General features: G+C 52.4%; 1 protein-coding gene across 4 annotated transcripts in view; it reads left to right on the top strand.

Annotated features, from left to right (window-relative positions):
* LOC133351841 (erbin-like) overlaps positions 1 to 26,337 on the top strand; it is a 122,056-nt gene that overhangs the window by 78,804 nt on the left and 16,915 nt on the right. For all 4 annotated transcript variants that reach the window (XM_061567401.1, XM_061567399.1, XM_061567400.1 and 1 more), the window contains 14 exons: positions 1,636 to 1,699; positions 2,997 to 3,071; positions 4,778 to 4,922; positions 6,667 to 6,739; positions 7,173 to 7,302; positions 9,034 to 9,149; positions 10,391 to 10,460; positions 12,091 to 12,190; positions 12,912 to 13,036; positions 13,490 to 13,708; positions 14,125 to 14,292; positions 14,918 to 15,050; positions 15,894 to 16,086; positions 23,204 to 24,383. In XM_061567401.1, coding sequence (XP_061423385.1) covers positions 1,636 to 1,699; positions 2,997 to 3,071; positions 4,778 to 4,922; positions 6,667 to 6,739; positions 7,173 to 7,302; positions 9,034 to 9,149; positions 10,391 to 10,460; positions 12,091 to 12,190; positions 12,912 to 13,036; positions 13,490 to 13,708; positions 14,125 to 14,292; positions 14,918 to 15,050; positions 15,894 to 16,086; positions 23,204 to 24,383 — 2,791 coding nt within the window. The remainder of the gene's footprint in view (positions 1 to 1,635; positions 1,700 to 2,996; positions 3,072 to 4,777; positions 4,923 to 6,666; positions 6,740 to 7,172; positions 7,303 to 9,033; positions 9,150 to 10,390; positions 10,461 to 12,090; positions 12,191 to 12,911; positions 13,037 to 13,489; positions 13,709 to 14,124; positions 14,293 to 14,917; positions 15,051 to 15,893; positions 16,087 to 23,203; positions 24,384 to 26,337) is intronic.

The following is a 26,337-nucleotide window of genomic DNA, read 5'->3' as shown; positions in this document are numbered from 1 at the left end:
ATGTTGATTGAACGAGATATTACAACAAAATCGGGGTCCACGTCACACACACTCACAGCCCATCCCCCCCTAATAATCCCGCATTACTAATCCATCATGTGCTGCTTTGGAGACGGCCGTGATTTGAAAACACGCGCAGGAAATAATGAATCCCCGCACGCACACTCACGCACTATACTTGGTTACCCAGGAAAGCCGCGCACTCAGTTCCCAAAACTCTCTTCGAGGAAGGTCCTGCCACATTTTGGATTATTTGGCCAACACCAATGACTTGGCACGTTTCTCGCTATGGGAAGAACCCGCAGAACCCAGAGAAAAAACCCTGTGCAGAACTGGGGTGAAGCGTTCAATTTCCACGCAGAAATGCGCCCGAGTCAGGAATCGAACCCAGATCCCGAATCGCCGCGAGGCACGAGCGTCACTGCCTTGTGCCACACTGCCGCGTAAAAGTTTCGGCAATTAATGAAATGCCTTGACATCGCCTCGTCGCCGTCGGCCCTTCATGTAACATTAACCCTCGAGTCGTTTTAATGCGTTTCGCTTTCAACGTCTCGCGGACCGCCGCTAATTGCCATCGTGTCGCCGGGTTGACAATTAATAGGGGAGCGGGCATTTCTTCGTGGACGTGCGACGCACAGCCGTGAAAAAATGTGAAATCCAACAGATGGTACTGGCTCACACTTGTGCACAACACCACGTCATCCCATATTCCACTAAACTACCAACCTAGCACGGAGTCGATTACCAAATTTTATTTTCCATGGTCATGATGCTCCATCGACCTCCCAGTTCAACGTACACACAAACAGGAGGGCAGTGGAAATGCATCTTTGGCCTTATTTTTATTACTCCTCCTCCAACCACCAGCCTCCGTTTTAAGTCAAGTGCTTTATTGTTGCAGTAAATTTGCGGTGGTGGTGGAAGGTGGTTGATGGTGTTACGATCCGGAAGGTTGCGAGTTCAAATCCAAGCTTGGGGGGGGGGGGGGGATGAATTCACTCAGTCCATAATTGCTCCGAGGTCGATGAAATGAGTGCCACTGCGAGCAGAAGTCAAAGGTGGTTGTCCTGCGGTAAGACTTGCCACCATCATAGGAATATGGAATTTGAACCACTGGCCTCCGGTGCTGTAAACGTGGAGGTGTGCAGCAGTTTTCGAGAGAACTGGATGTAGATCTCAGACACTGCGACTTGCGCTCACGGCACACTTTCAACATGCATCCTGGTAGTGCGTCAGGGTGGATGTTAATGAACGAAACGATCGATTTGATGCGTCGTTTCACGCCTCTGCACACCGTCGCGCGCCAGTTGCTGCGTGACGGTGTGTTTCTCGCTACTACGCGTTGAGCGGCTGCAGCCCGCAGGATCCTAGTTTAATCGCGACCGTAACAATGCCATCTGGCCCCGGTATAAGCGTCGTGCGTAGAAAGCTCTTAAGCCATCATCGAGCGCCTATCCCCTGCCACCCATCTCTCCTAGGATCCTCTACCCCGGGACCCGCTTGTTCTCCGAGCGAGCTAACGGATCTTAAACGTCGATTCGATGCGACGCCTCTGCCCTCGATGACACTCGCCCCCTCTGCCCCCCTCTGCCCCCCCCTCTCCCTCTCCGTGCCGTTGCTGCTGCTCGATCGCAGGTCCATGAGCGAGTTGGGTCAGCTGGAGAGGCTGGACTTGGGCAGCAATGAGATCTCCGAGTGGGTGAGTCTGACGCTCGCGCCTTGTTTGAGTTGGTATCCTCTCATCCCCGAGCGCAAACGAGGCGCTCCCAGCCCCTGCTCCGCATGCCCTCTGGGCTACTCGTCACGTGGCCCGCTCAAACCTGTGTGGGATTTGGAAGATCTTTTCCTTCCCCCACGACTCCAATTAGCACGCTTGGTTACTTACGACGTGAAAGAAATTCAACATACGGTACATATGACCGCTTAAGGGAGGGGGGGATAGTCCCGGTGGTGGTTGTTGTGGCTTCGTCCGGTGCAAGGTGAAACATGCGTGCCCTTTCCTGCACCGTCTCTCTCTCTCTCTCCGAGAGAGGCGGCTTCCTTGTTTACATCGTCCACGTCCCGGCCGTTCGTTAACGATCCTCGCAAATGGCGTGCGCGTGAAAACAACACCAAATTATCTGCGGGGGGGGGGGGGGGGGGGGAGAGGAGTTTGTTTTGTTTGATTCACGGACGTCGGCCGTAACGTTTTGCCGCCCACAATTTGCAATCGCAATGAACTTCATTCACAGAGCGGCGGAGACCGGGGGGGGGAGGGGATTGTGGGTGGGGTTTGTTTGGGGGAAACACAGCCTTTGCGAAAAATACCATTAGAGTAAATTGTTTTCCACAAACACACAGGGCCCGGGCATCCTTTGGCAGGTGAGCGATGGCCGTTTTAACCTTGGAGGGATCGTAACTGCGCTGCCGAGTTAACCGAGGCATGCTTCACCTCGTCGGCGTCGGGGGGTAGGGGGCTGGGTGGGTGGGGGTTAATTTGACCCCTCTACCCTCAAAGTGACTCTCTTCACCCTTGAACTTGACCGACCAAGGCTCCCCCCCCCCCCGCAATTCCCCGAACCAGTGAATGACTCGCCCTGAAATCGACACCGCCGCACCGTTTTTGGCTGCCGGTGCGAAAAGAATCGCAGAAACGCAGGCAGGGCCAGGTGTGTGGGTGCTGGCTTGGCTTGTAGCGATTTGTCAATGAATGTATTCATGTCCTCACCATACACACGTGTGCCTGTGTGTGTGTGTCCTGCCTGCACGTGTTTGTCTTTTTATCTGTCTCTTATGTTTGTGGGTGTGTGCATGCGTATCTTTGTGCCTGCGTATCCTACACGTGCCTGTTCGTCTGAGCACGCCTCTAACTGCACGCGTTTCGTGACCCTGTCGGCTCGTCACCTGTACATTTCCGTACGCGCGTGTCGTGAGCGCGTGCATGCGCACCCTCGTCTCACCGCGTGTGCGTGTGTCCGCGCGTCTCTCCGCACGTGTCTGTGCGTCTGCGTATGCAGCCTTCCGTGCTGGAGCACATGGTTGCCCTGAAGGAGCTGTGGATGGATGGGAACCAGCTGCAAGCTCTGCCGCCGGTCAGTCGCTCTTTTGGGAGTTGAAGCCACGGACGAATACGTCTCTCCCGATGGCGTATAAATACTCAAACGACAGGCCCCCGTCGGATGGCTGGGTGGTCGGGCGATTTACAGGCCGCGCGTCTGCATGGGTTCAAGATCGGGTTAGATAGATAGATGGATCTTTGCAGGCCAGGCGTCTCGTTTATATCGACTTGCACAGAGACCTGTACGTAGACTTGTGTCGAGACTTCTTTTGAGTTGCGTAGAGACGCCGCGTACTTGCGTAGAGACGCGCAGGTTTACACGGGAGACCACACGGAGAACTTTTTAATGTTTTTACACCAAGACCCTAAGACTTGCACAGAGACGCCATCGACTTACACAGAGAGACGCTGTAGACTTACGCAGAAACCTACAGTGTCAACTAAACGTGGAAAACACCATGAAAAAAATGTACAACGCAACTAAATATAAATATTCAATTAAACGTAATGATTATTTAACATTACTTATGAAAAAAAACTGTTCTGGTTAAAAGCTAAACCAAACTCCCATTGCCTGCCAAAGACTTTCCTTAAACGCAACGAAGAACAACAGCACACCGTGTCCCTCATTCGGTCGAACGACTTAAAACGTCTCCGTGACCTTGTCCCCAAGGGTTTGGCCATTGTTGTGCTTAGCCTTGTTGGCCCCATTAGGACAATCGATATCAATTCCTCGGCGGCTGCCTCCGGGGGTAGCAAGCCTGCGCCCCGTTTGAGCTGAACAAGCGAGTCGTTGCTTCTCTGGCCAAACCGATTGCTCGGCACCTCGGAGGACGAAGCCAAAGGTGCAGCCCCGCAATTGCTCGCTCGTATACGTGCCCCCCCCCCACCGCTGGTGGAAGGGGGCCTCCGCTAGAGGGAGCTCCAATTCTTCGCGCTCACCCCCCCCCCAACCCCCGTTGTCTTTGACGATGTGGGGCGTACCCCGCCATGCCTTACCCCACCACACGTGGAATTGCAGATCGACGGACCGACCGTGGTGATCCCCCATTCGCACACACTGCCGGGTGGACGGAGGCGGCAGGGGGGGGTACGAGGAGGTTTAAGAAACTTGTTTAGGCTGCTGCCGCCACCAGGAGATGGGAAGCAACCTGGTGGCCAGTGTGCTAACCGTCACACAGAGGCAGCCTCCTAGGTTGTACATAACACTTGCATAAAGAGATGAGTATATATAAGCAACGTTTTGGGCAAGGGCCCTTTTAAGTTTAGGACTCTCCACAAAATTCTGTTATGGGTCTATATGTGAGTGAAAGGGTCTCTGTTATATGTCTGAGTGTCTGTGTAAGTCTATTTGGCATCCATAAGTCTAGTTCTTTGGACAAGTCGACAGAAGATATCTGCTATGAAGAAGGGGCCAATGCCCAAAAATGTATTCTGAGATGTTTTTATTTCCTCTTCGAGGCAGGCCTGTTGACGGATATGTTGACTTCGTTATTTGTGCTCGTGGACTATTGCCAACGCAGTATCGCACGAAAATATTTACAAAGTTGATTAACGAGCCGAGTGCAATAACAAGAGGCCTTGTCACGTGCTTTTCCTCTTTACGGCTTTTCGTTGTTGTTGTTGGTGTCATTGTGTTTATTTTTAGGCAGTTGGGCACGCGACGGTTTGGCCGCGTTTCCGTTGAATTATTGAGCGTGTGCGTTACCCCCCCGCGCACGTGCGATTCCTCCGCCTCAGGGCCTGGGGAATTTGAAGCGGCTGAGCTACTTAGACGCCTCAAAGAACCAGGTGGAGACCATGGACCCCGGCGTGGCGGGCTGCGAAGCCCTTGAGGACCTGCACCTGTCGTCTAACCTGCTCTGCCAGCTGCCCGACGAAATCGGTGCGTCACTGCCGGCTCGTCGCTCTGTTTGTGTTCGTTTTGACGTGGTCGTTTGTGGTTTTTTTAAAATGAGAAATGAATTAAAATGCAAACCGAAGCTACGGCCTTGCAAATTCGTTTCTGACGCCACTGCTGAAGCCAGGGCCTCCACTAGAGGGAGCTCTAAAGTGCTCCCCCACTCTGGAGGGCATTTATTTTTTGACCCCTTCTACGCTGGCCCAACCGCACACGCACCTGCCTGCCGATTGACTAAATTGTTGCTGGTCGGACAAGAGGCGGTGGGGGGGGGTATTTATGAAAACGGCGTCCATTGTTTTAACTGCTGTGCCGGGATATCTCTATTGTGATACTGGTAGAGGTGAACACCGGTTGGGGTGAATTCCGGTGAGTTTTTGTCGTGATTTAAGATGCCGAAGAATGCTCGTCGGCTGGCAGCGAATGATGAATCGGTTGCCAAGTTTGTTATTGTATTGTTTTTAAACGTTAATTTTAACCGGCTGTGGTGTCGCAAGTCGTTACACGTGGACTATTTAAGCATTTAAGTTGAGCGGTCCAGATTAAGTTCTTTTAAAAACCAACAAAAATTTCAGACCACTTTGTTTACTTTATTTCTGCTTTCAATGTTTGAAATAAACTTGGAGGGGGAGCTGAGGTGGGGGGCAGAAAGCAAAAAAAAAATCCCTTAAAACGTAAGTCAGCTCTCACGGCTGTTTGTTATTATTTAATGAGCCATATCTGTTAAAGAGATTAGCCACGCTTGTCTCCCCACCGGGATGAGGTTTATCTCCACCTGCTGCTGCACCCTGTGTGGACAGGAGAGTAACTACCAGCACGTTACGGAAGTTACAACTGCGCAACGTGCTGTTCTATAATCTGAAATCGCATCAATTTTATCATTTTTTAACTTCGCGTTTGGAAGGGATTGCCTCCAGAGGCATCGTAACAAAGGGCAAGACTTAAAAAATTGTAATGAGGCTGCGTCGTTTCCTGTGTCAGTCTGCTGCGGGTGTGACATGATTTCAAGAATAGATCCACCGTACAAGTTTTTTTTTGGGTTAGATCGCGTTTATATTTAAATGCGTCTTTAAATCCACCACCACCCGACACGGCCATTTAGTAAGGTTTGTCACGTCAACAGAACGTGCCAATTCGTTACTAGTACAGCACACCGGTGTGTTGGAGAGCAAAGCCACAACATCTACAATCTGAGTAGGACGTTTGACCAACAATTACAACTAGCTAATTGTGACTACTGTAACTAGCTCGTTGTAATTACTGGCGAAACGTCATACTCCGATTGTAAATGTTGTGGCTTGGCTCTCCAACACACCGGTGTGCTGTACTAGTAACGAATTGGCATGTTTTCTTTACGTGACAAACCTTTCTAATTGGCTATCGGGTGGTGGCGGGTTTAACGACACTTATATTTTTACGTGATCTAACCCAAAAAACCCTGTATTATGGATGATATTAGTCGCGAAAGCCGACGTGTTCAAGAATAGATGATGAAACAAATAACTGATCCTCGAATCAACTCGTCACAATCTGGAATCGTGACGACTTGCTGGGTAGCTATCGGTGTTAAATGGTCGCTCGCTTTGCATTGTGACGTTCTGGATAACGCGACGGTAACGCAACTGGCTTGACGAGAGCGTTGTGTGCGCGGTCGCGCTTTATCGCCGCTCACGCCGCGACGTCTCCGTGTGCTCCCCCGCGTGTCTCTGTGGCCGCGATGTGCCCCCAGGCTGCCTCAAGAGCCTGACGACGCTCAAAGTGGACGACAATCAGCTGTCGCTGCTGCCCGAAGCCCTCGGAGAGTGAGTACCGTTGTCCAGTCGCCCGTTGCCCCTTTAAAATCGCCGTGCAATACGACCGGATCGCCCGGGATATACGCCCGATCTTGTCAGATCCTGGAAGCTAAGCAGAGTTCATGTCTGCATTGCGCTTGAATGTGCGACCGCCCTCCATAAAGCCGGCGTTGAAGGCTGCCGCAGGGCTGCATTGTGGGCAGGAGCGGAGGGGCAGGGCATCAAAATCCACTATTGTTACTGTCTCCCGCAACGACAACTTTGACCAACGTGGTGAAGTATTGCCATATAACGGGTGCGGTCTCTTCTTTGGCTGCCGATCCATCAGCAGCCTCGTCCGTGTGGGTTAATGACGCTCGCCCACCCTCCTCCGCCTTCACACCCCGCGTGTATCTCATTCCGCCCGCCACCGCCACCCCCCCCCCGCGTCTGTTGTGCTCAGCCTGGACAGCCTGGAGGAGCTGGACTGCAGCGGGAATCAGCTGGAGCTGTTTCCGGCCGGCATCGGTCGTCTCGCCAACCTGCGCACGCTCACCGCCGACGAAAACCACTTCTCCTCCCTGCCCCCCGAGGTGACGATGCCGTCCCTGTGTCCCCCCTCTCTTTTTCTTATCATGGTGCTCACCCCCCCCTCAACCCCCCCCCCCCCCCAGGTCCGAGCTCTTGGTGACCTTGTCCTTGCTGTGAACCTTGCCCTCCCTGTGGTGGCCTTGCTGCTTTTCTAGGTTGTCGCTTTCTCCGTAGCCGTCGCCCTTTCAGGGGCCGGAATCTTTCTGTGGCTTTGTCTTGTCGTTTCGCTTTCGCTCTCCGTCCGCACTTGCGTGTGCCGTCTGAGGTCTTGCTCGGCAAGCAACGAGATTCGGAGACTAAAGTTTCTAGTGACGCGCGCATCGAATCGCGCGTGCGAGAATCCACGCACTTCCGAGCAACGCCGATTCAATTACGTGCCGTTGTTACGTTTGGACCAAATGAGGTGGACAAAACAGTGCGCATGCGAAACAATACGAATGAGTGTCGAAATTATAAAAATAAGAGTCAAATTGTGTCACCCCCAGTCGTAACGATCGTGGGGGTGTGGCGAGTGGTTACATGCCCTCCCTGTGGCCCTGATCCTCTCTGTGCAAACGCTGTTGCAGTCTGCTTTGCCAAGCGTGAAAGTTAAGATTTCCATAATAATTGACAGTGATATTCTAGGGATTTGGAATGTTCTGTTTCTTTAAAGGGTTTAAAAATAAATTTGCTGACAAAAAAAATAGGAACATACTCTGCAGGATTTGGAGTCTTTTATCGTAGTGGAATGTGAATGTTTTTACTACGCTCAACAAAACGGAAAGGGAGGAATTTGTAAAGCGATTGGAGGAAGCAACTGTGAAATGTAATCAACGTTTATCAGGCATACAAAGAATAAAAATGAAAATGTCATTTATTTATCCATAAAAGCCTCACCTAGTCTCCAGACCGTCTTTCAAGAGGAATCCCTGCTTGCAACATTGCGATATTTGGCCAGTTTCATTTCATTGAGGTTCTTTTGCATTTGGGTAAGAATAAAAGTCTACCCAGAGGAAACCCACCACACGTACAAATGGCTAACGTGAACAACTCCTCACAGATGGGTTTGTAACCTACTTACTTGCCGCACTGCCGCCTTCCTGCAGCAATTTCTCAATGAAAACACCTTCGCCTGGTATGTAGGAGGTCGGAGGTTCGATCCCGCCCCTGATGCTTCTATATTTGGAATTTGCATGTCTCTCCCGGTGGTCACGTGGATTTTTCTCCAGGTCCTCCGGTTTTTTCCTCCACATTTATAAACATTCGTTTCGATCATTTGGTTGCTATAAATTTCCACACAATAAACCACTTAGTTGAGCTATCATTGACGGCCAGGTCACTTCAGTCTCTCACTTGTTCAGTCTCTCACCTGTTCAGGCTCTCACCTGTTCAGGCCCCCTCCTGTTCATTCTCTCACCTGTTCAGTCTCTCACCCATTCAGTCTCTCACTCGTTCATTCTCTCACCTGTTCAGTCTCTCACCTGTTCAGTCTCTCACCTGTTCAGGCTCTCACCTGTTCAGTCTCTCACCAAGTTCAGGCTCTCACCTGTTCAGTCTCTCACCTGTTCAGGCTACATAAAATGGACTTTGAGCTCTGGCTCGATGCCTCCGAGTTCTCGATTGAACATTGCATCCATTTTACGATATATGCACGCATTCCGAATGTTGTTTACTCTCATTATTATTATCTTGAACAGTTTGTAATCCAACACACGGTGGTGGTGTGGGGGATCTTTTGTCTTTGTCCGGCACAGATCGGGAACTGCAAGAACGTGACGGTGCTGTCCCTGCGCTGCAACAGACTCGAGGTGCTTCCCTCGGAGATGGGCGACATGACTCACCTCCGAGTGCTCAACGTCAGCGACAACCGGTGTGTGCGCGTGTGTGTTTGCATGCGTGTGGGGGGGAGCGGTGGCGCAGTGGTTAGAGCCCTGCGCGACGAACCCAGCGACCCAAGTTCGATTCCTGCTTACGGCCACCAACACCGAATACGATTATCTGAACTGGTTCTAGACACATATTCGTCAGGCTTGGCTCTGCCCCGAGTGATCCTGCTCAAAGCCACGCCTAACTTTAAATCTCAATACATCCGTCAGCAACACCAGCTCTGAGCACGATCCCGGCCACGCTCAGACTTTGCACTCGCCGTGCGTGAGCCGAGCCACGGCTGAGCCCGCTTGCGTGTTTTTGAACGGAACTGAGCGGCTCAAAGCCTTAGCTGAGCCCCCAGTGTCAAGGAAGGCCGTGCTGTGACTAATAAATAATGTGGCCCTTAAAATCTATACCATAAAGATGATGGGGTGTGGTTCATTTTACGGCATGTTCAGTTCCCGGACAGGCCAAACTGGTTTTATGTTGGCGTCACTTGACCCAGCTGCTGTGAGGTTAACGAGAGTGCTGCTTGAGGATGGTTTCATAGCCCTGCTCCCAAACGGTTGACTTCCCGCCCACCAAACCCCCAACATGGGGCAGTGTGGAAGACACGTTTTGGAGTGTGGAGGTGAATATCAGTGCTGGCTCGTGGCTCCAGGTTTAAGGAGGCTCCAAGACTCTATCCGAGGGCTTCGAGACTGGAGTTGAAACATGGTGCAGGTGGCGAAACCGGAATGTGCCAGGAGAAAGTAGCTTTATCCGACATCGGTGCTGTCTCTGACGGAAGGGCGCACGCACAGGGCATGTAGATTCGCAGGAGGAACCGGTCTAGTGGGGGCCCTGTGTTGGTGCAGCAGCATTGTCATCATCATTAATATCACATATCATCAATGCATCATCATCCCTAGAGCATCATTTTCAGCTTTCTATTATAATTAATAATTATTAATGTAGGCGTTCATACAAATAGATCCGTGTTCCCGTGATAAATATACGGAATGATCTGTCTAAAAAATTATTTTGCGTGCAGCGCCTTCAAATTATACGCGAATGTTACGCGAATATATCTTTGTGCGACTAAAACAAGACGACTAACAAGACAGGAAAAACCGTGAAGATGACAATGGGATAGAATTTGAATTTTAACCCCCAAATTGCGAGAATTCATCTGACGATTGGGCGAGTCGTTCCACCCGTGACCCGAACAATTCACCTGATGCGAACAATTTTCTGTTTCAGACTCAAGTTCCTTCCGATCTCGTTCACAAGCCTGAAGGAGCTCACGGCCCTGTGGCTCTCCGACAACCAGGTTTGCCACCACCAACTACCACGACCCAGCAGTTTACCGCACATTTCATTCTCTCGCTGAAACAGCTGTACTTTTTGCCCAATGGTAACCCTTCGTGTCTTGAGATGAAGATTCCATTGAGAGCTCTCGCAAAGCACACACTGTACCCCACTTCGTTTTCGAGAATGCCCCACAAAAGCAGATGTCACAGAGCTGCCTCTGAGATCCATTCGAGTGACGTCTCTGGTCCACGCAATGAAGGGGGCGACACTTTATCATCCGCTCTGCCATACGAGAGCCATTATGTTCATGATGTGACGGTCAGAGCGTTATGTAATTTTCAGAGCTCTGCATTTAAGACGACCAAATTAAGTGCAGATCCAAATTAATGTTTTTTATCCCGTGTGCAGCTATTGGTGACTGGGCCACTTGAGGACCCAGATTATTTAGATTATTTTGCTGCTATCAATGGCCAAATGATAAGCCATTTTGTTGAGCTATCCTTTTGTGGCCAGGTCGTTTGTGAAATATAAATGAATATCTCAGTAGGCTTTGCCTGGTAGGATGGGGATGGTTTAGTTTTACTTGTTTGTGTTTGGGTGATTTGTTTACCTTTCTTGTACTTTGCACGACTATCGTGTGTTTGTACTGTTTGTTGTTGTAACGTTCTGACACGCCCCTACTGGACATTTGCATAAAAGAGCTTTATAGCTCATCGGATTCCTCCGGTATAAATACACATTCTGATTAATTCATACGCCTGCTGCCAGCAGTGGGTTTTTTAGGGTTTTGGTGCCGTCTAGATTTGTCCGCGTTGTGTTTTCGTTTGCCGATATTCCAGATCTGTTTAGTTTTCTGCCCTAATTCCCCACGCTCTCAAAAATCCCGGCCTGTCCATCCAACCCAGTTGAAACGTCGGACAGACGGGCAGGGGTGAGTGAGTGAGCGGGTGGGCGATATCGCGAGATTATTGGGGGATAAATGAGTAAAGAAATATAACAGATGAGACTGTGGCACAGAATCCCCGTCCGTGCCTTTTGTGTGCTGCCAACCCCCACCCTGTGTTTGTGTTTCTTCTCAATTACAAAAAATATTTTCTGCTGCCTTGGCAGTGGTGCACAAATAACAAGTGGCAGGCGCAATTGCCTTTAAGAGAAAAAAATGTACGGTGCAGAAGAGAGAAGAACTATTGCCCGAAATATCACCTGTTATATACTTTTTATTTTTTTAAGGCCACAGTGTGTATCGACGAATGTGTATTGCCCGGTTAGCGCGCTGCACTACAAACCAGGCGACCCGAGTTCGATTCCCGCTAACGGCCAACAGCGGTGACGATTATCTGAACTGGTTCTGGACCTCCCCTAGCCCGACTCGGCACTCGAATGAGTACCTGGGGCGATGTGTAAACATGTATAAACATCGCCACTAGGGACAGAAATGTAGCCGGACGTGGTGCTGGCCACCCATGCCCCTCATGGGCAGTGCCAGCCTTCATAGGTGCTCGCGAACAGCACTTGCCCCTACAGTGGGGGGCGAGCCGCCCCGTCGCCCCCCACCCCTTGGGAGTAGACTGCGACGGCCGCCGGTCGCCGTGGTAACGGTGGCTTCCGCTCTCCCGCGTGCGCGTGCGCCCGTCCCCTGTCGGTTGCAGTCGAAGCCGCTGATCCCGCTGCAGGTGGACGAGCCGGCTGATGGCGGAGAGAAGGTCCTCACCAACTACATGTTCCCGCAGCAGCCTCGCGCGCCCGACAGTGAGCACACGCACAGCCACCACCAGCCACACCGTGCGCCACCTGCTCCCGGCGGTTGTTGCGTCACACTCGCAGAAGAGGGCAAGAACTTGGAAACCCCACACAGGCGCCCGGGTCGGGAATCACATGCCCAGGGCATTCTTGTTGAGAGGCCATGAGTGTTGACCACTGCGCTGCCACCGTGCCGCCCAAGTGGGAAGCATGGGCCCTTTAATTCACAGGGCAAGACGTCTCGTGCACGGCGAAGGAGACTGTGGGTGTCGAGCAGTGGTGGATGGTGGAGCAGCGGCTCGCGTGCATGTTGCATGCGTGTGTTTGTGCGTGCGGATGTGCACACGAGTTGCTTGTGAATGTGTGTGTCTGTGTGCTGTGCGTGTTTGCGTGTGGAGCATGTGCAGTGTGGGAAGCAGGAGTGTAGTGATTAGCGTGCTGCGCTACGAACCCAGTGGCCCGAGTTTGAATCCTGCTCACGGCCAACACCAGTGACGATTATTTGAACCGGTCCAGGGCCTCACCTAGGTCGACTCGGCCTCAAATCAGTACCTGGTGCAGTATGTAAACATCACCACTGGGTAGACAATGGCGGTCGGTTGTGGTGTTGGCCACCCACCACCCCCTTGTGTGCCGTGCCGGCCTTCATCGCCGCTCGCGAATCAGCGATTGCCTGAAAAGTCTGTTAAGGCTGTACGGGGGGGGATCTTTGTCTTTGGTGCGCGTGCAGTGGAGTACAAGTCGGAGAGCGAAAGCTTCAACGCGGAGCTGTGGGAACAGCAGAGGCAGCAGAGGACGCAGGTCGCCTTCGAGTTTGACGACCAACGGGAGGAGAGGGACCCCGACACTGTCAAGGTGCCACACGGACACGCCAAGTGCTGACGTAGAACTCGTGCAGGAAATAGATAAACTATCGGGGTCGATCGCTCTTCTGTCGTTTGTTGCGTCCAACCCCGCAGGTGACCCACCAAATTATTAAATTTTTCCCAGCCGCTTAAACCATATCCTCTCAGAAGCAGCTTTCTGTGTGGACAATTAGATGTGCCGGTACGTACTGTGTAGGCCAGATAACAGTTTTCCTCTTCCCCTCCAAACTGTGTAGCCGCGTGCGTTCACTGTAACTGCATAGACTGTCGATTGAGTCTCATGGTGGTGACTTAGCACGGTTGGCTATGTACGATGCGAAAGAAGTTCAGCATGCATACATACGAAAGAGAATTAATTTCGGGAGAAACATTTCGCGCCGCCTTGCCCCGCGTGCGTCCTCTTATTTTTGTACTAATGGCGCTGCGGCGGCGATGCCGGCAGGAGGGCACCCTGAAGCGTTACCCGACGCCGTACCCCGAGGAGCTGAAGAACCTGGTGAAGACGGCGCAGAGCGTCGTCAACAAGATCCACAGCGACGGCGCCACGGCCGGCACCGCGTCCGGCGCCGCCGCTGCCGCTGCCAGGGCGGCCACCAGCAAGGAAGCGCTGTCCGCTCCTGCGGACGCCAGCCAGACGCCGGGATTGCAGCCGACTGCCGAGGTAAAGCGGCCAGGCTTCCATCAGGAGTATCGCCAACGTCGCCATCGTCATCTTTCACGTAGTCCACTGCTGGGAGAAGGCTTTGCAGGAGCTGTCATCGTCTCTCATGGTCCTGTGATGTAACAATCCATCTAGCGCCCATGCACGAGCTGATTTAATCGCTCCCATCTCTACGGTTTCCATCCTTTGACTGTAACTCCATTGTTGGTCTCGACTGCCGGCCATCAACACTTGTAGCGATGCGCCGTAAGTGGGCTCCGCTTACCGGTCGGTGCGATGTCTCAAACCTGCGTGTGTTCTCTAACGCGCGTGCCGGACGGGTGTTTTGCCGCCGGACTGAACTCATCGTGGGACTGCCGGGCGGAAGTATTTGTCGACGCGACGATGACGATTTTGGCGGTGCCGCCCGCGCGCAGGGTCTCGCGGAGGGCGCCAGCCGAGGGGGGCTAGCGAGCACGGTGGACGACGGAACGATCCAGACCACCGGAGCGGTCGGCCTCGTGTACAGCAGCAGCAGCACCACTACCACCGTCAACAACGCCACCGTCACCAACACCACCGTCATCGTCAACCACTACACCCAGGTGTGTGGATCTGTGCGCGTAACGCAGCCTGTGAGACTGCCAGAAGGTCAAGCTGCTTTGAGCCTCGGGAGAAAATGTTAGTTCCTGACCTCGCCCCCCCCCGTGTGTGTCTATATATCTGTGGGGAGTGTATGTTTGTTCATAATAAAGGTTTTTGGGTTTAGATCGCGTGAGTATAAATGTGTCGTAACCCTCCACCAACGACACAGCCAGTAAGATTTGTCACGTAAACAGCCAGTTTACTACTTCAGCTCACCGGTGTGTTGGAGAATAAATCCACAACATTTACCATTTGAGTACGACGTTTTGCTGGTAATTACATCATCATCGGGTGATTTGCCAGAATAGTCAAGCAATCCACCTGCTTTCGGTCTTAAATAGAGCAAGATGACATAATCACTGCGAAACCCATCCTATATGTACAACTTCTTTTGCACCATACGTAGCCAACCGTGCAAATATTGAGACTTTAACCCGAGCGGAGATTCGTTTTCGAGCCCCTCGCTTTGCAACACCGTCGCCGGCTGCAGTCAGAGCCCCGCTTTCACTAACACGCCCGCCTGTGCCCGCCTGTGTCCGCCTGTGACCGCCTGTGTCCGCCTGTGTCCGCCTGTGTCCTCCGCAGGAGAGCGAAGAGGACAGCGAGGTGGAGGAGCAGCGCAAGGAGGAGGAAGAGAGGAAGCCCTTCCTCTCGGAGCCACAGCAATCGGTCGCTCGGTCGCCACAACTCTCCGCCTTGTCGCAGCCCGTGAAGAGAGGTGCCCACGTGAATGCCGACTGTCGGTCATCCCTTCTCCCTTGTGCCAGTCGTGTCGTGCGCCATCCCCATCAGTGGTCGGAGCTCCACAGGGAGCTCCCACCTAAAACTGACTCGTCATCCCCCGATCAAGGACATTCCCCGCCGGCCGTCGGTTCTCCACCGCCATCTGGAATCAATCCCCCCCTTCAAATACGCAGCATTGATTCACACTCCACCTTACAGAAGCACCTGAATGCAGGTGCACCCGAATGCGCTGCAGGTGATTGTCCGCGTAGCTGTCTGAATACAGGTCCACCTGTTCTGGCGAGCTCTCGAGTTTCTCCGAGCCGGGCGCCTGAGACGCACGCAAACTTTTGTCCGCTCGCCAAATTTTGCGAGTGTTTATAAAGTTGCCTACTCTTTCGATGAGTGGTTAGCATACTGCGCTACAGACCCTAGATACAAATCTATATTTGCGCTTAGGTTTCGATTTAAAGCTTTCGTGACTGCAGGGATTCATCTTCTTGGTTCTTTCGGTAAAGTCACGTAGAAGGGAAGTAATAAAATAATAAAAATAAAACATAATAAAATAATATAATATTATAATATAATAATAATAATAATTATAATAATTATATAATAATATAATAATTTTGTTTTATTTTTATTATTTTATTACTTCCCTTCTACGTGACTTTACCGAAAGAACCAAGAAGATGCGCTTAGGTTGTCTACATTCCAGCTCGATGCAGCACACCCGTGCAACTTTGGAGTTGTGTCGACAGGACGCTTGAGTCGTCGTTTGACCCACGCTTCACCCCCCTCCCCCACTCCCCAATGCCCCTTGTCCCGCCATCTTCAGCCGAGGGGGCCGTGCCGCTCTCAATCGGACTGGACCTGGACTACAACAGCAACCGCAACAACAGCAACGGCCTGAGCCTCGTGCGTGACCTCCCGCTGCTGCCTCCCCCTGCCGCCGACAGCAACGCTCCTGGTAGCTTCCACCGCCAGGCCCAAGAGAGTCTCCCGGACCAAACCAAAAGCTCTCCGAAAGGGTAAACCACCCCAACCACCACCAATGTTTATTTATTGTTGTTGTTATTTAACGTGATGCATGAGAGGGAGATGGCCAGGTGACTCGGAGTTTAGAGCACTGAACCAGCACTGCTAAGATCCTGGGTTTGAATCCAAGCCGAGTGACCTCTGAGTGAGTTGTTGGTCTCAAGCCCAGGCACCAACAACTGCAGGCAAAAAAAAAAACACATCGTGTAAAATTTGGTTTCAGAAACGAAACTTGGCTAAATTCCAGCTCTGTGAATTCAATATCGGATTTGATTGCCACGGGACGGACTATGCTGCCTGTGACATTACCTCGCTTGAAGGAATCTCATAGGTAGTTCCGTGATATCCACTTTCGTGGGCCGTTCTCAGGCCGCCGATAGCACAATCGGGATAAAATTAGAGTGGGGGAAACAATCCCAAAGAACTTTTTCCTTGAGTCGTGTTAAAATGTTATCCGAGTTGATTATTTAGTTTATTGTTGGGAGAATGGTCACGGTGTTACATTCACAGGAATTCACAGGAATGCGTTGCACAGGGAGGTAAGGTCGGGTACATGTGTCGGGCGGTACAGCAAGTGGCTCGGTTGTTATCGGGCTTGTCTGCCAACGTTGGTGGTTGTCCCCTCCTCCGTGTGGGTTTTCTCCAGGGTGCATTTTATCGGAGCATTTCTCTGCGTATTTTACTGTGAACGAAGAAGGGATTGAACAAACACGATAGGTAAAAAAAAATGTGACACCTGAAGTGAATTGAAATAAAAAATCTTTCTGAAAATAATTGAAACAAAAAAAATCTCACGATTAAGAAACGACATTGGCGCACCGGTGTACATGCCAAACTCCGATGAGCACGCTTGGCTTCGTACGGTTTCGAAATAAATTCTACATGCATACTTTACAACAACAAAAAGCTCCCTTCATTTGACATTAGCATAGCCTTATAACGCAAATATACGTACCAATAAGTCAAATAAATATGTAGTAAATAACAACCCACGTTAAAAAGCAGTAATTCAAGATATAACATTATCACTTCAGATACACCCTTGTTGGATGAAGGCCTCTCAGTGCCTTTTTCGATCACGCAGGTAGTTTTGACATGCCTCACCACGCTGGTCAGTGTGGGGCTTGATGAAGGAGGAGAGGTGCCCAGGACCGGCTCGGGTATCGCTCACCACTGCACATTAGCCACGTCTGGGAATTGAACTCCGACTGCCAGGTTCCATACTGCAGTGTGATAACCACCGTGGGACTGTCGGCTATAACGCACTTCTTCTTTCGCATCGTGCGTAGCCAACCGTGCTCATCGGAGCTAAATCGCACGGACGAGAAACGATGATTCTGACAAAGGAAATGGAATAAAAGCCGTGAGTTGCGTAAACAAAACGGCGTGGAGAGATGCACGCTGGGAATTTTACTGGGAGACGGACGCGAGAGAGGGGCACACGAATCGGGGGAACGCGCTCAAATCAGACAAAAGTAGGATGGCCGAGGGCCGCCCATCGTGGAGATGGAGCTATGAGATCGGTACACGTTCAGGAGCAAGGTTGATGGCGGAATCATGGGAATTTCAGGGCTGGCAGTGATGTGGGGGGAGGCCTTCATTCAGCAGTGGATTGACCGTGGCTGATGAGAGTTCTGTTACAGGCGGTGTTAATGACGAAGATGGTGAGGTTATTTTCTGGGAAAATGTCAAAACTGGGTGGTTTTTAACTTTTGCCGACAAAACTGGATCCCAAATGTCAAAACTGGGTGCACCCAGTTTTGACATTTGTCAAATACACTTGATAATTGTATACTAGCACAGTGTGCCAGCACCCCATTCATCCAAACACTTGGTATTTGTATACTGGCACACTGTGCCAGTATACATATGGCAAGTAAGTGTTACTGTAGTAGCGAGCTGGCACACTGTGCCAGTATACAAACGGCAAGTAAGCGAGCTGGCACACTGTGCCAGTATACAAATGGCAAGTTAGGGTATGTTCGCGAGCTGTAAGTGTTACTGTAGTTGCAAGCTGGCACACTGTGCCAGTATACATATGGCAAGTAAGTGTTACTGTAGTAGCGAGCTGGCACACTGTGCCAGTATACAAACGGCAAGTAAGCGAGCTGGCACACTGTGCCAGTATACAAACGGCAAGTAAGCGAGCTGGCACACTGTGCCAGTATACAAATGGCAAGTTAGGGTATGTTCGCGCGCTGTAAGTGTTACTGTAGTTGCAAGCTGGCACACTGTGCCAGTATACATATGGCAAGTAAGTGTTACTGTAGTAGCGAGCTGGCACACTGTGCCAGTATACAAACGGCAAGTAAGCGAGCTGGCACACTGTGCCAGTATACAAATGGCAAGTACGTGTATGTTCGCGAGCTGAAAGTGTTACTGTAGTTGTTCGCGAGCTGTAAGTGTTACTGTAGTTGCAAGCTTGCACACTGTGCCAGTATACATATGGCAAGTAAGTGTTACTGTAGTAGCGAGCTGGCACACTGTGCCAGTATACAAACGGCAAGTAAGCGAGCTGGCACACTGTGCCAGTATACAAATGGCAAGTTAGGGTATGTTCGCGAGCTGAAAGTGTTACTGTAGTTGCAAGCTGGCACACTGTGCCAGTATACATATGGCAAGTAAGTGTTACTGTAGTAGCGAGCTGGCACACTGTGCCAGTATGCAAACGGGAAGTTTGTGGTGCAAGGTATGGAACATGAGCCACGAGAAACATCATTTGGAACGCTCTAAATCTGTGGCGACATATGGATGAATAACGCAAGGACCTAAACGTGTACCAAATGATACATTAAATCGTACACCTTCTTCACCCAGTTTTGACATTTGTCCACATTGAACATCACCCAGTTTTGTCATATCAAAAAGCACCACCCTGTTTTGCCTGTCGTTTTCCAAGACCACCCAGTTTTGACATTTGGGATCCAGTTTTGTCGGCAAAAGTTAAAAACCACCCAGTTTTGACATTTTCCCTAGTATTTTCTCCTTATCCTCCCGAATTGTTTTCCAAACGTTGCCCGTGGCATCGAGCCACGAGACGAATAAGTGAACTCGGTGAGCAAAGTACTGCGCGTCATTAGCAAGCAAAACAATTAAAATAGATTGTTGCACCCTGTTGAGAAAGTGGTGGAGCGGTGGCAGAGCGGTTAGCACACTGTAATCCGAACCAGTCCTGGGTGCCGCCCCCCCCAATACCTCCACAATCCACGCTGACAAAGCCCCAAGACCGCCACGGAGCCTGGCGAGTCCTCCATCCAGCAGTGGAGCGACAAAGACCTTCAGTTGCTTATTGTCAAAAAGTGGTTGGCCTCTCTTGGGATGCTTCCCCCGCGGGTGTTATGGTTCTCGCACGCTGGGGTGATGCTATCTCCCGGCACGGCAGTTAACCCTAATCCCCCCACCCGCAGTTCGATCGGCAGGTCGTGTGCGGTGGGGTAAAGTGTGGGTACGTCCGCCGCTGCCAAGACGTCCGTCCAGCGTGGAGGAGGAGGCCAACAAAAATATCCCCTCTCGAGGGGCTTTCTAGAGCTGCCTCTCGCGGGAAGCCCTTCTGCCAGCAGCGACACGAGGAAGCAATTGCAGGGCTGCGCCTTAACCTTGTTTCTGGTCTCTTGCGCTTTGGCGCCCCCTCACGCGATCGCCCACCGCGCTCCTTCTTTTCTGGCGAGCGGCCATTGTTGGCGCATGAACCACCTCCTCCCCGCGCCCGGTCGCCGTGGCGACGCGTCTGAAAGGGGCCGCCGTGCGGGCAATGTTGCGTGGCGGCGCCGTTTCTGCACCGTCGCCCGCGACGGACCGACAGCGCTCACCCGCCCAGCCGTCCGCCCGCCCGCTCACCCGTTCGCCCGCTAGCTCGCTCGTGCGAGCCCAGGGATTGGGTTACAGCCGTTTGTGGGTCTTGTGGTGGGGCCACGCGGGGACCGCTGACGGCATTCTTGCGTCGAGATTTTTTTCTCGCTTTTTGCACGGCTCAAAAGGCAGCGTCCCAAGCGGGACGTTGAGGCCCGTGGCATTGACCGCCGGAGAGAGGCACAAGGAGAGAAGTGCGCAGAGGGAAACGATCCGTGCAGCCGGCCCCATGCGACCGTAAAACTTTCGGCCTAAAATACGATGGCAGGACACGCACACCTCAAAGCTCCCGACGCGCACGCACGTGAGCGTCACCCCACCACCCCCACACAGATAGATTTAGGAATCTATTACTGTACTACCAGTAATGGCTTGCACAATGCCCTTGTGTTCCCAGCTCGTTTTTAGTCCACATTGGCTGCTCAGATCTGATTTGATCCAGTGCATCGAGGGTGATGTGGTCATCATCATCAGCCGCAACAGTAATGGTATCATTGTCATCATCATCTTTGTCGTTATCATTGTCATCAGCAGCAGCAGCGCTTATTCCTCCTGCATTGCAAAGTTTCGGATTGAGTGGTTCCGAGGGCCTTATAATAATTGCTTGTGCCGTGTTATTTTTTTCCCCATTTGTTTCTCCACCTGGATTTGCTCAGTTAATCAGGGGCCAAAATCACCAGCTCGGAATTTTCTGTGTGCAAAGTAAGGAACCATCCATCTTAATTTCCATTTTTGCTTAAAATGCTTTGAAGTGTAAACGGTGGCGAGGCTCTGCTCATTTTTGGCAAATTTTAAGCCGAGGCATTTTCACTACCCCCCCCACCCACCACCGCCCCCCCCACTCGCGTTGACGTTGCTAATCCTGCCGCGTGCGTGCGGTGTGCGGGGGTCGATCTTGTTTGTCGCCGTCGACGCCCTTACGATTCCCGCCCTGCGTTTCGTCGCGGTGGCAAAGAGATGTTAACTACCTCGCCTGGTATGCAGGAGGTCGTGGGTTCGATCCCGACCCTGACGCCTGCTGCTGTATATTTGGAGTCTGCATGTCACTCTCATCATCATCATGGTCACTAGGAGATGTTAACTCCCTCGCCAGTATACAGGAGGTCATGGGTTCGATCCCGACCCTGACGCCTGCTGCTGTATATTTGGAGTCTGCATGTCTCTCTTATCATCATCTTGGTGGCTAGGAGATGTTAACTCCTCGCCTGGTATACAGGAGGTCGTGGGTTCGACCCTGACGCCTGCTGTATATTTGGAGTTGGCATGTTCTTCCCATGGTCACGTGGATTTTTCTCCGGGTCCTCTGGTTTTTCCGCCCCCATTTAGAAACATGCGTTTAGGATATTTGGCTTCTGAAAAAGAGCTATATAGCTCAGTGAGCCTTACCTGATAAAATAAAAATAGTTTAATTTAGAGAAGGATTTTCCGATTGACTGTAATGCCTTGTTTAAAAAAAAAATGGAATTTTTTTGACAAGTGGCCACGTTCCTCATTGTTTTATGCTCTCTTGCCGTGCAAATCCGCGCGCGTGAGCACACGCGCGGTGCAGAAGCCCGCACCCCGGTGACGTCCAGCGTTGAACGAACGATATCGCGTTTCGCGAACTGTGCGTTTAACTGGGTTTCGACGCGCCTAATGTGGACTGTCTGGAAATTGCAGGCCGGTCTCGTTTTCACTTTGGCGGCCGGGAACTATTACATCACACGGCCGGTGGAGTCGTTTTATGTGCAGGGCGCCTAAGGGTTGTTCGTCAATCTATTTGTGTGTGTGTCCACGTGAAGGTCGACTCTGCTTTAAATGAGTACCCGGTGCAGTGTGTAAAAATCACCACTGCGGAGACCAAGGCGGCCGGGCGTGGTGTTGGCCACCCACCCCCTCGTGTGCTGTGCCGTCCTTCATGAGTGCTACTCACTAACAGCACTTGCCCCAAACAGTCTGTTAAAGCAGCGGTCCCCAACCTTTTTGGCACCAGGGACCGGTTTCGTGGAAGATAATTTTTTCACGGACCGGGGGGGGGGGTGGTTCATTGGGTCTTTCCCCCTTTTCAAAGAAGCTCTCCAGTGACGTTTGTTTTTTACTCATTGTGGCAAGGGGTTAGAGCTTGTTAGCTTACCAAAACTGTGACTTAGACAAATGAGGGAAAGAGGCGCGGACGGAAGTGGTAAATAAAATAACGGGGGCGGGCCACGCGCGGACTCACCGCTCTCACCTCCTGCTGTTGTGCGGCCCGGTTCCTAACAGGCCACGGACCGGTACCGGTCCGTGGCCCGGGGGTTGAGGACCCCTGTGTTGATGGCTATCCAGGGGGGGATCTTTGTCTTGGTTAGCTGATAGCAGTTAACCTAACAGCTCAGCAGATTTGTAATGACTTCTTCGTTTTTTTTTGTAATGAACAAGACGTCAGCACTTCAGCAAGATTCCGAATAGTTGTTTTTTAATTGGCAATCAAAAACATTTATATTTTCAACATGTGCACCCCACCCCACGCTCCCTGCCCCCCACCCCACCCCATTCAACACTTGAAAAACTTTCGCTGTAATCACTAATCCAAGGACATTCACCTAATAAGTGGACCTCAGTTGCAATTTGCAAAGCCCATTAAATGCTCTTAATTTGGATGAATTCCAGCTTGATTGCCGTGCAACGGACATTTCCAACGAGCGGAGCGGGGTGGCCCCTGAGCGTGGAGTTGAACGTAGCTTGCACGAAGAGTCCTCTGATGCACCGCCCTGTAACAAAGTTTGAACGGATGTCTCGTCTCAGAACATGTTACGGGCATCTCAATCGATTACAAAAGCCCGGCGTTCCGTTTGTCCATCTGTCTTTTTGTCTGTTGGTCCGTCAACTAAATGATGAGAGCCTAGGCATATTGACTTGTACACAGTACATACAATGGAGTCCAGATGTCTTTTGTAGGCAGGAGCTAGAAAATAAGGCGGCTATAGGCCGGTGATATTCTAGTTAGTAGAAATAAGGAGGGAAAAAAAACTATTCCGGTTTGCGCCGTTTAGTCGGTCTTTGCGGATGTGACTCACAGCGCTCTGGTTTGTCAAGCGCGTTGCTCGGTATGATGTCCGACGTTTCGTTCCACGTGCTCAAGAAGTGCGACACAGTGTTGGATGACACGCACGGTACAACGCGAAAGCACATCGGACGATGCAGGTTTTGTTAATGGTTGTCTTGACGATAGCCTCGTCATCGTTACGGCAATGCCTTCATCCTCCGTTTGTGCCTCCCCCTGCCCTCTGTTCGCGGCGCCAGGATCTCTGCTCAGTCGACGGTGGCGGAAGCCATAGGCGGCGCAGTGAAGGTGAACGGCACGCCGGGCGGCTCGGGGCGGCCCGCCGTGCCTGCAAAACCCAGCGTCCTCTACTCCGCCAAAACCGAGAGCGTGGCGCTGACACAGAGCAAGGCGGCCGTTCCCACACCACGGCCGAGTGAGTCTCTCCGGCACGACGAAGCCGACGATCCGGCCTTCGTTCCCCCTCCGCTCGGAGCCTTCGAGCGGCAACAACCGGACGCGGGCGCCGCGCCGGAACGGCGGGATACCGCCGTGGAATATTCGTCGGCAGTGGTTACCGCGACAAACGTGGTGACGATGCCCTCCTCGGAGCGGAGCGAAGCCGGAACTTTCGTTGTCGCGACGGCAGAGTATGAGCGCTCACGGGAGCCTTCGCATCTGAGCGCGGCGCGCGCGCCGCTACCCGCCCTGGCCCGGTCGAACAGCGCCAACGCGGCAGAAACCGCGCCGCAGGGGGGGGCGTCCCTGACCGCGGGGACGGCGGCATCGGCGGAGGCGGAGAACGCGGCGGACGTGGGCATCCCCCGCAGCCTCTCGGCTCCGCTGCTGGACGAGGAGCGTGGCGGTCGCGCCGGCCCGCCGGCCATGCCCGCCAAGCACGTGATCTACCACTTTGACAGCGACTTCAGCCCTCGCTCGCAGCGCGGCCAGGCGTTGGCTGCGCAGCAGCAGCAGCAGTACGCGCACGGCACTCACGATCGCTACGCGCAACAGCAGCAGCAGCAGCAGCAGCCGCCAAGGCCAGTCGGCGACACGCAGTTCGTATTCACGAGCCGGCACAGCTCGGCCTCCTCGCTCCCACGAACGCCGGGCAGCGGTGGAGGCGGGCAGCAGTTTGGCTACCGCTGCGTGGACGTGCCGCCGGGGGACTGCGCAGATTACGGCTACGTGCACGGGCAGCAGCAGCAGCAGCGTCAGCGGGGCGGCGGCCTGGATCGGCAGGGCAGCGTGACGTCGACGGGAAGCGACGCGTCCGGGGCGACGGGCTACTCGTACCAGGGCTACGCCAGAGGCATGCCACACAGCGAGAGCGACTACATGAGCCCGCGGGACGTCGCCGCCATGAGCCGCGGCGGCGCACCCTACGGGCGGCCCGTGTCGGCACGGAGTTACACGCTCGACTCGGGCTTCTACACGCAGGTGGGTCTGGCGGTGCCGAACTGCAGTGACCGGCGGCATTGTGACAGCGGGGGTGGGGTTGGTGCGGGGGAGTTGGGTTTTAGCGTCGCTTTTATTGCGGGCGAATTTTTCGTCTGCTCTTTTGCGTTGGATTCTCGTCGGGTTACATGGGTAAAGGTGCAGCCCTGCAATTGTCGGCTCACGCCACTTCCGGCGGAAGGGCCTCCGCTCAAGGGAGCTCGAGAAAAAACAGTCTTGTTCGAGGGGTTAGTGTGGCTATACATCCAGGAGTTGGGAGTTCCCACATTTACCCCACCAGGCACGACCCGCCGATTGACTGACTAACTTTGCCGTAGCCATTTACACATTTAGGTGGAGTGTCCCAAGCTGCTCCAACACAAGGTGAAAGTGGTTTACTTTCTCGTTTGGTTTTTAAAGAAAGCTTTGTTTGACAGCCCGGTACGCACAGCTTGGGTGTGTGTGTGGGTGGGTATGCATACAAGGTAAAAAAATTATTTTTTTGGGATTATGCCTTTTAAAGCTCTAAGCGCGAGGGATTAGAACATTTCATTCTGGTTGAGCTTGGTTTGTGCCTGGATGGGTGACTGCCTGGGATTGCCATGTTTGGTGGAGGCTTTGGGTTGGGAGTTGACCAGTGGCCATGAATTGAATCAAACACTCGTGTGTGCGGTCTTTCCTCCGGGTACTCCGGATTCCTCCAACGTCAAGCTATAGACACTTTAAATGTAATCTGCCAAACATCCCAATGCAGTGCCCTCGTAAAAAAAGATTTTGCCTCTCGGTGAGGCTTTTCTGGATGAATAAATCACATAATTATATCAATGATGATCATTTTTACGACGTTTTACACATTCAATTTCACAGGACACCCACTTACAGTTGCTTCATAATCCTTTAAAAATCTTCACTTCCCCATTTATTGAGCCGAGAAAAAAAAGAGTCATTCGACTTCCACTACGATACCCCCTGCACATCCTGCTGGGTGAATAATTGATGTCGTTAAATTATCGCCATGAGGAAATCGGGCGATGCCACGGGGCATTTGGGGACGACGCGGTCACGTCGCACGGGGAGGGGGGGGCTAGTGGGCACGGGGGCACCCCGAGGACACGCGAGCTCGCTTGGGCTTCGGAAGATCAAGGCTTGAAAACCTCTCGAGCCGTCACGGCGTTCGTGGGAAATGCCGGCACCGGGAGGAGAGGTGCAGCCGCATGTGGGTCCCACGCAGGAATGCGCCTTGCTCACCGCAGCGCCACGTCTGCTCGCCGGCGTTCGTGCGGCGGACGTCTCCCGCAAAATTTGGCAACGTGCGGGTGTGCGTACGTGTGTGCGTGTTGAACTTCTTTTGCACCGTTCGTGCTAATCGGAGGTGCGGGGTGTAGCGGTAGGGGTAGTGGCAGGGTGGGTGGTGGAGGCACAGGGCGGAGGCCAGGACCAGGTGACCAGCCGGTCAGACTTTTTGCACCGCCCCCCCCCTGACCACCTCGCTCACGTATGTCGTCCCAGAAGTACGCGGCGTACTTCCGGGACGACATTTTGTTGGGGCCGTACCTCTCCGCGTGGTTTGACCGTGCGAGTTAATGGCGGGGGGGGGGGGGGGAAGAGAGGCTCGCCGTCAAATGGGGCGACACAACAACGGCAGTGTTTCTAGAGTGGGGAGAATAAAAGCGCCCGTTGTTCGCCGTAAGGAACTCGAGTAAGGGAAACACTGGTACATTAAGGAAACATACAAAGTAGGAGTTTTAACCTCTCCAAGTCGGTGCTCTGAGCGTTAACACGATTCTTGTAGGTGTTGAGCAAGTGACTGGGTTCTCACTGATTATTCAAGTTCATTGTTTGCTTGATTAATAATGTGTCAATGAGTCTGAAGACACATTTGTCAGCAGGGTCCTGCTTGGGGAAGGTTTGGCAACATGTCATTTGTGGGACGTTTGGCTTCATGCAGGATGCGACT

Source organism: Lethenteron reissneri, chromosome 39 (genome assembly GCF_015708825.2).
Source record: "Lethenteron reissneri isolate LAM-NWPU_2019-01 chromosome 39, ASM1570882v1, whole genome shotgun sequence".
NCBI lineage: Eukaryota > Metazoa > Chordata > Hyperoartia > Petromyzontiformes > Petromyzontidae > Lethenteron > Lethenteron reissneri.
The sequence above is the reverse complement of the archived record's forward strand: the minus strand, read 5'-3'. Positions and strand labels throughout refer to the sequence as shown.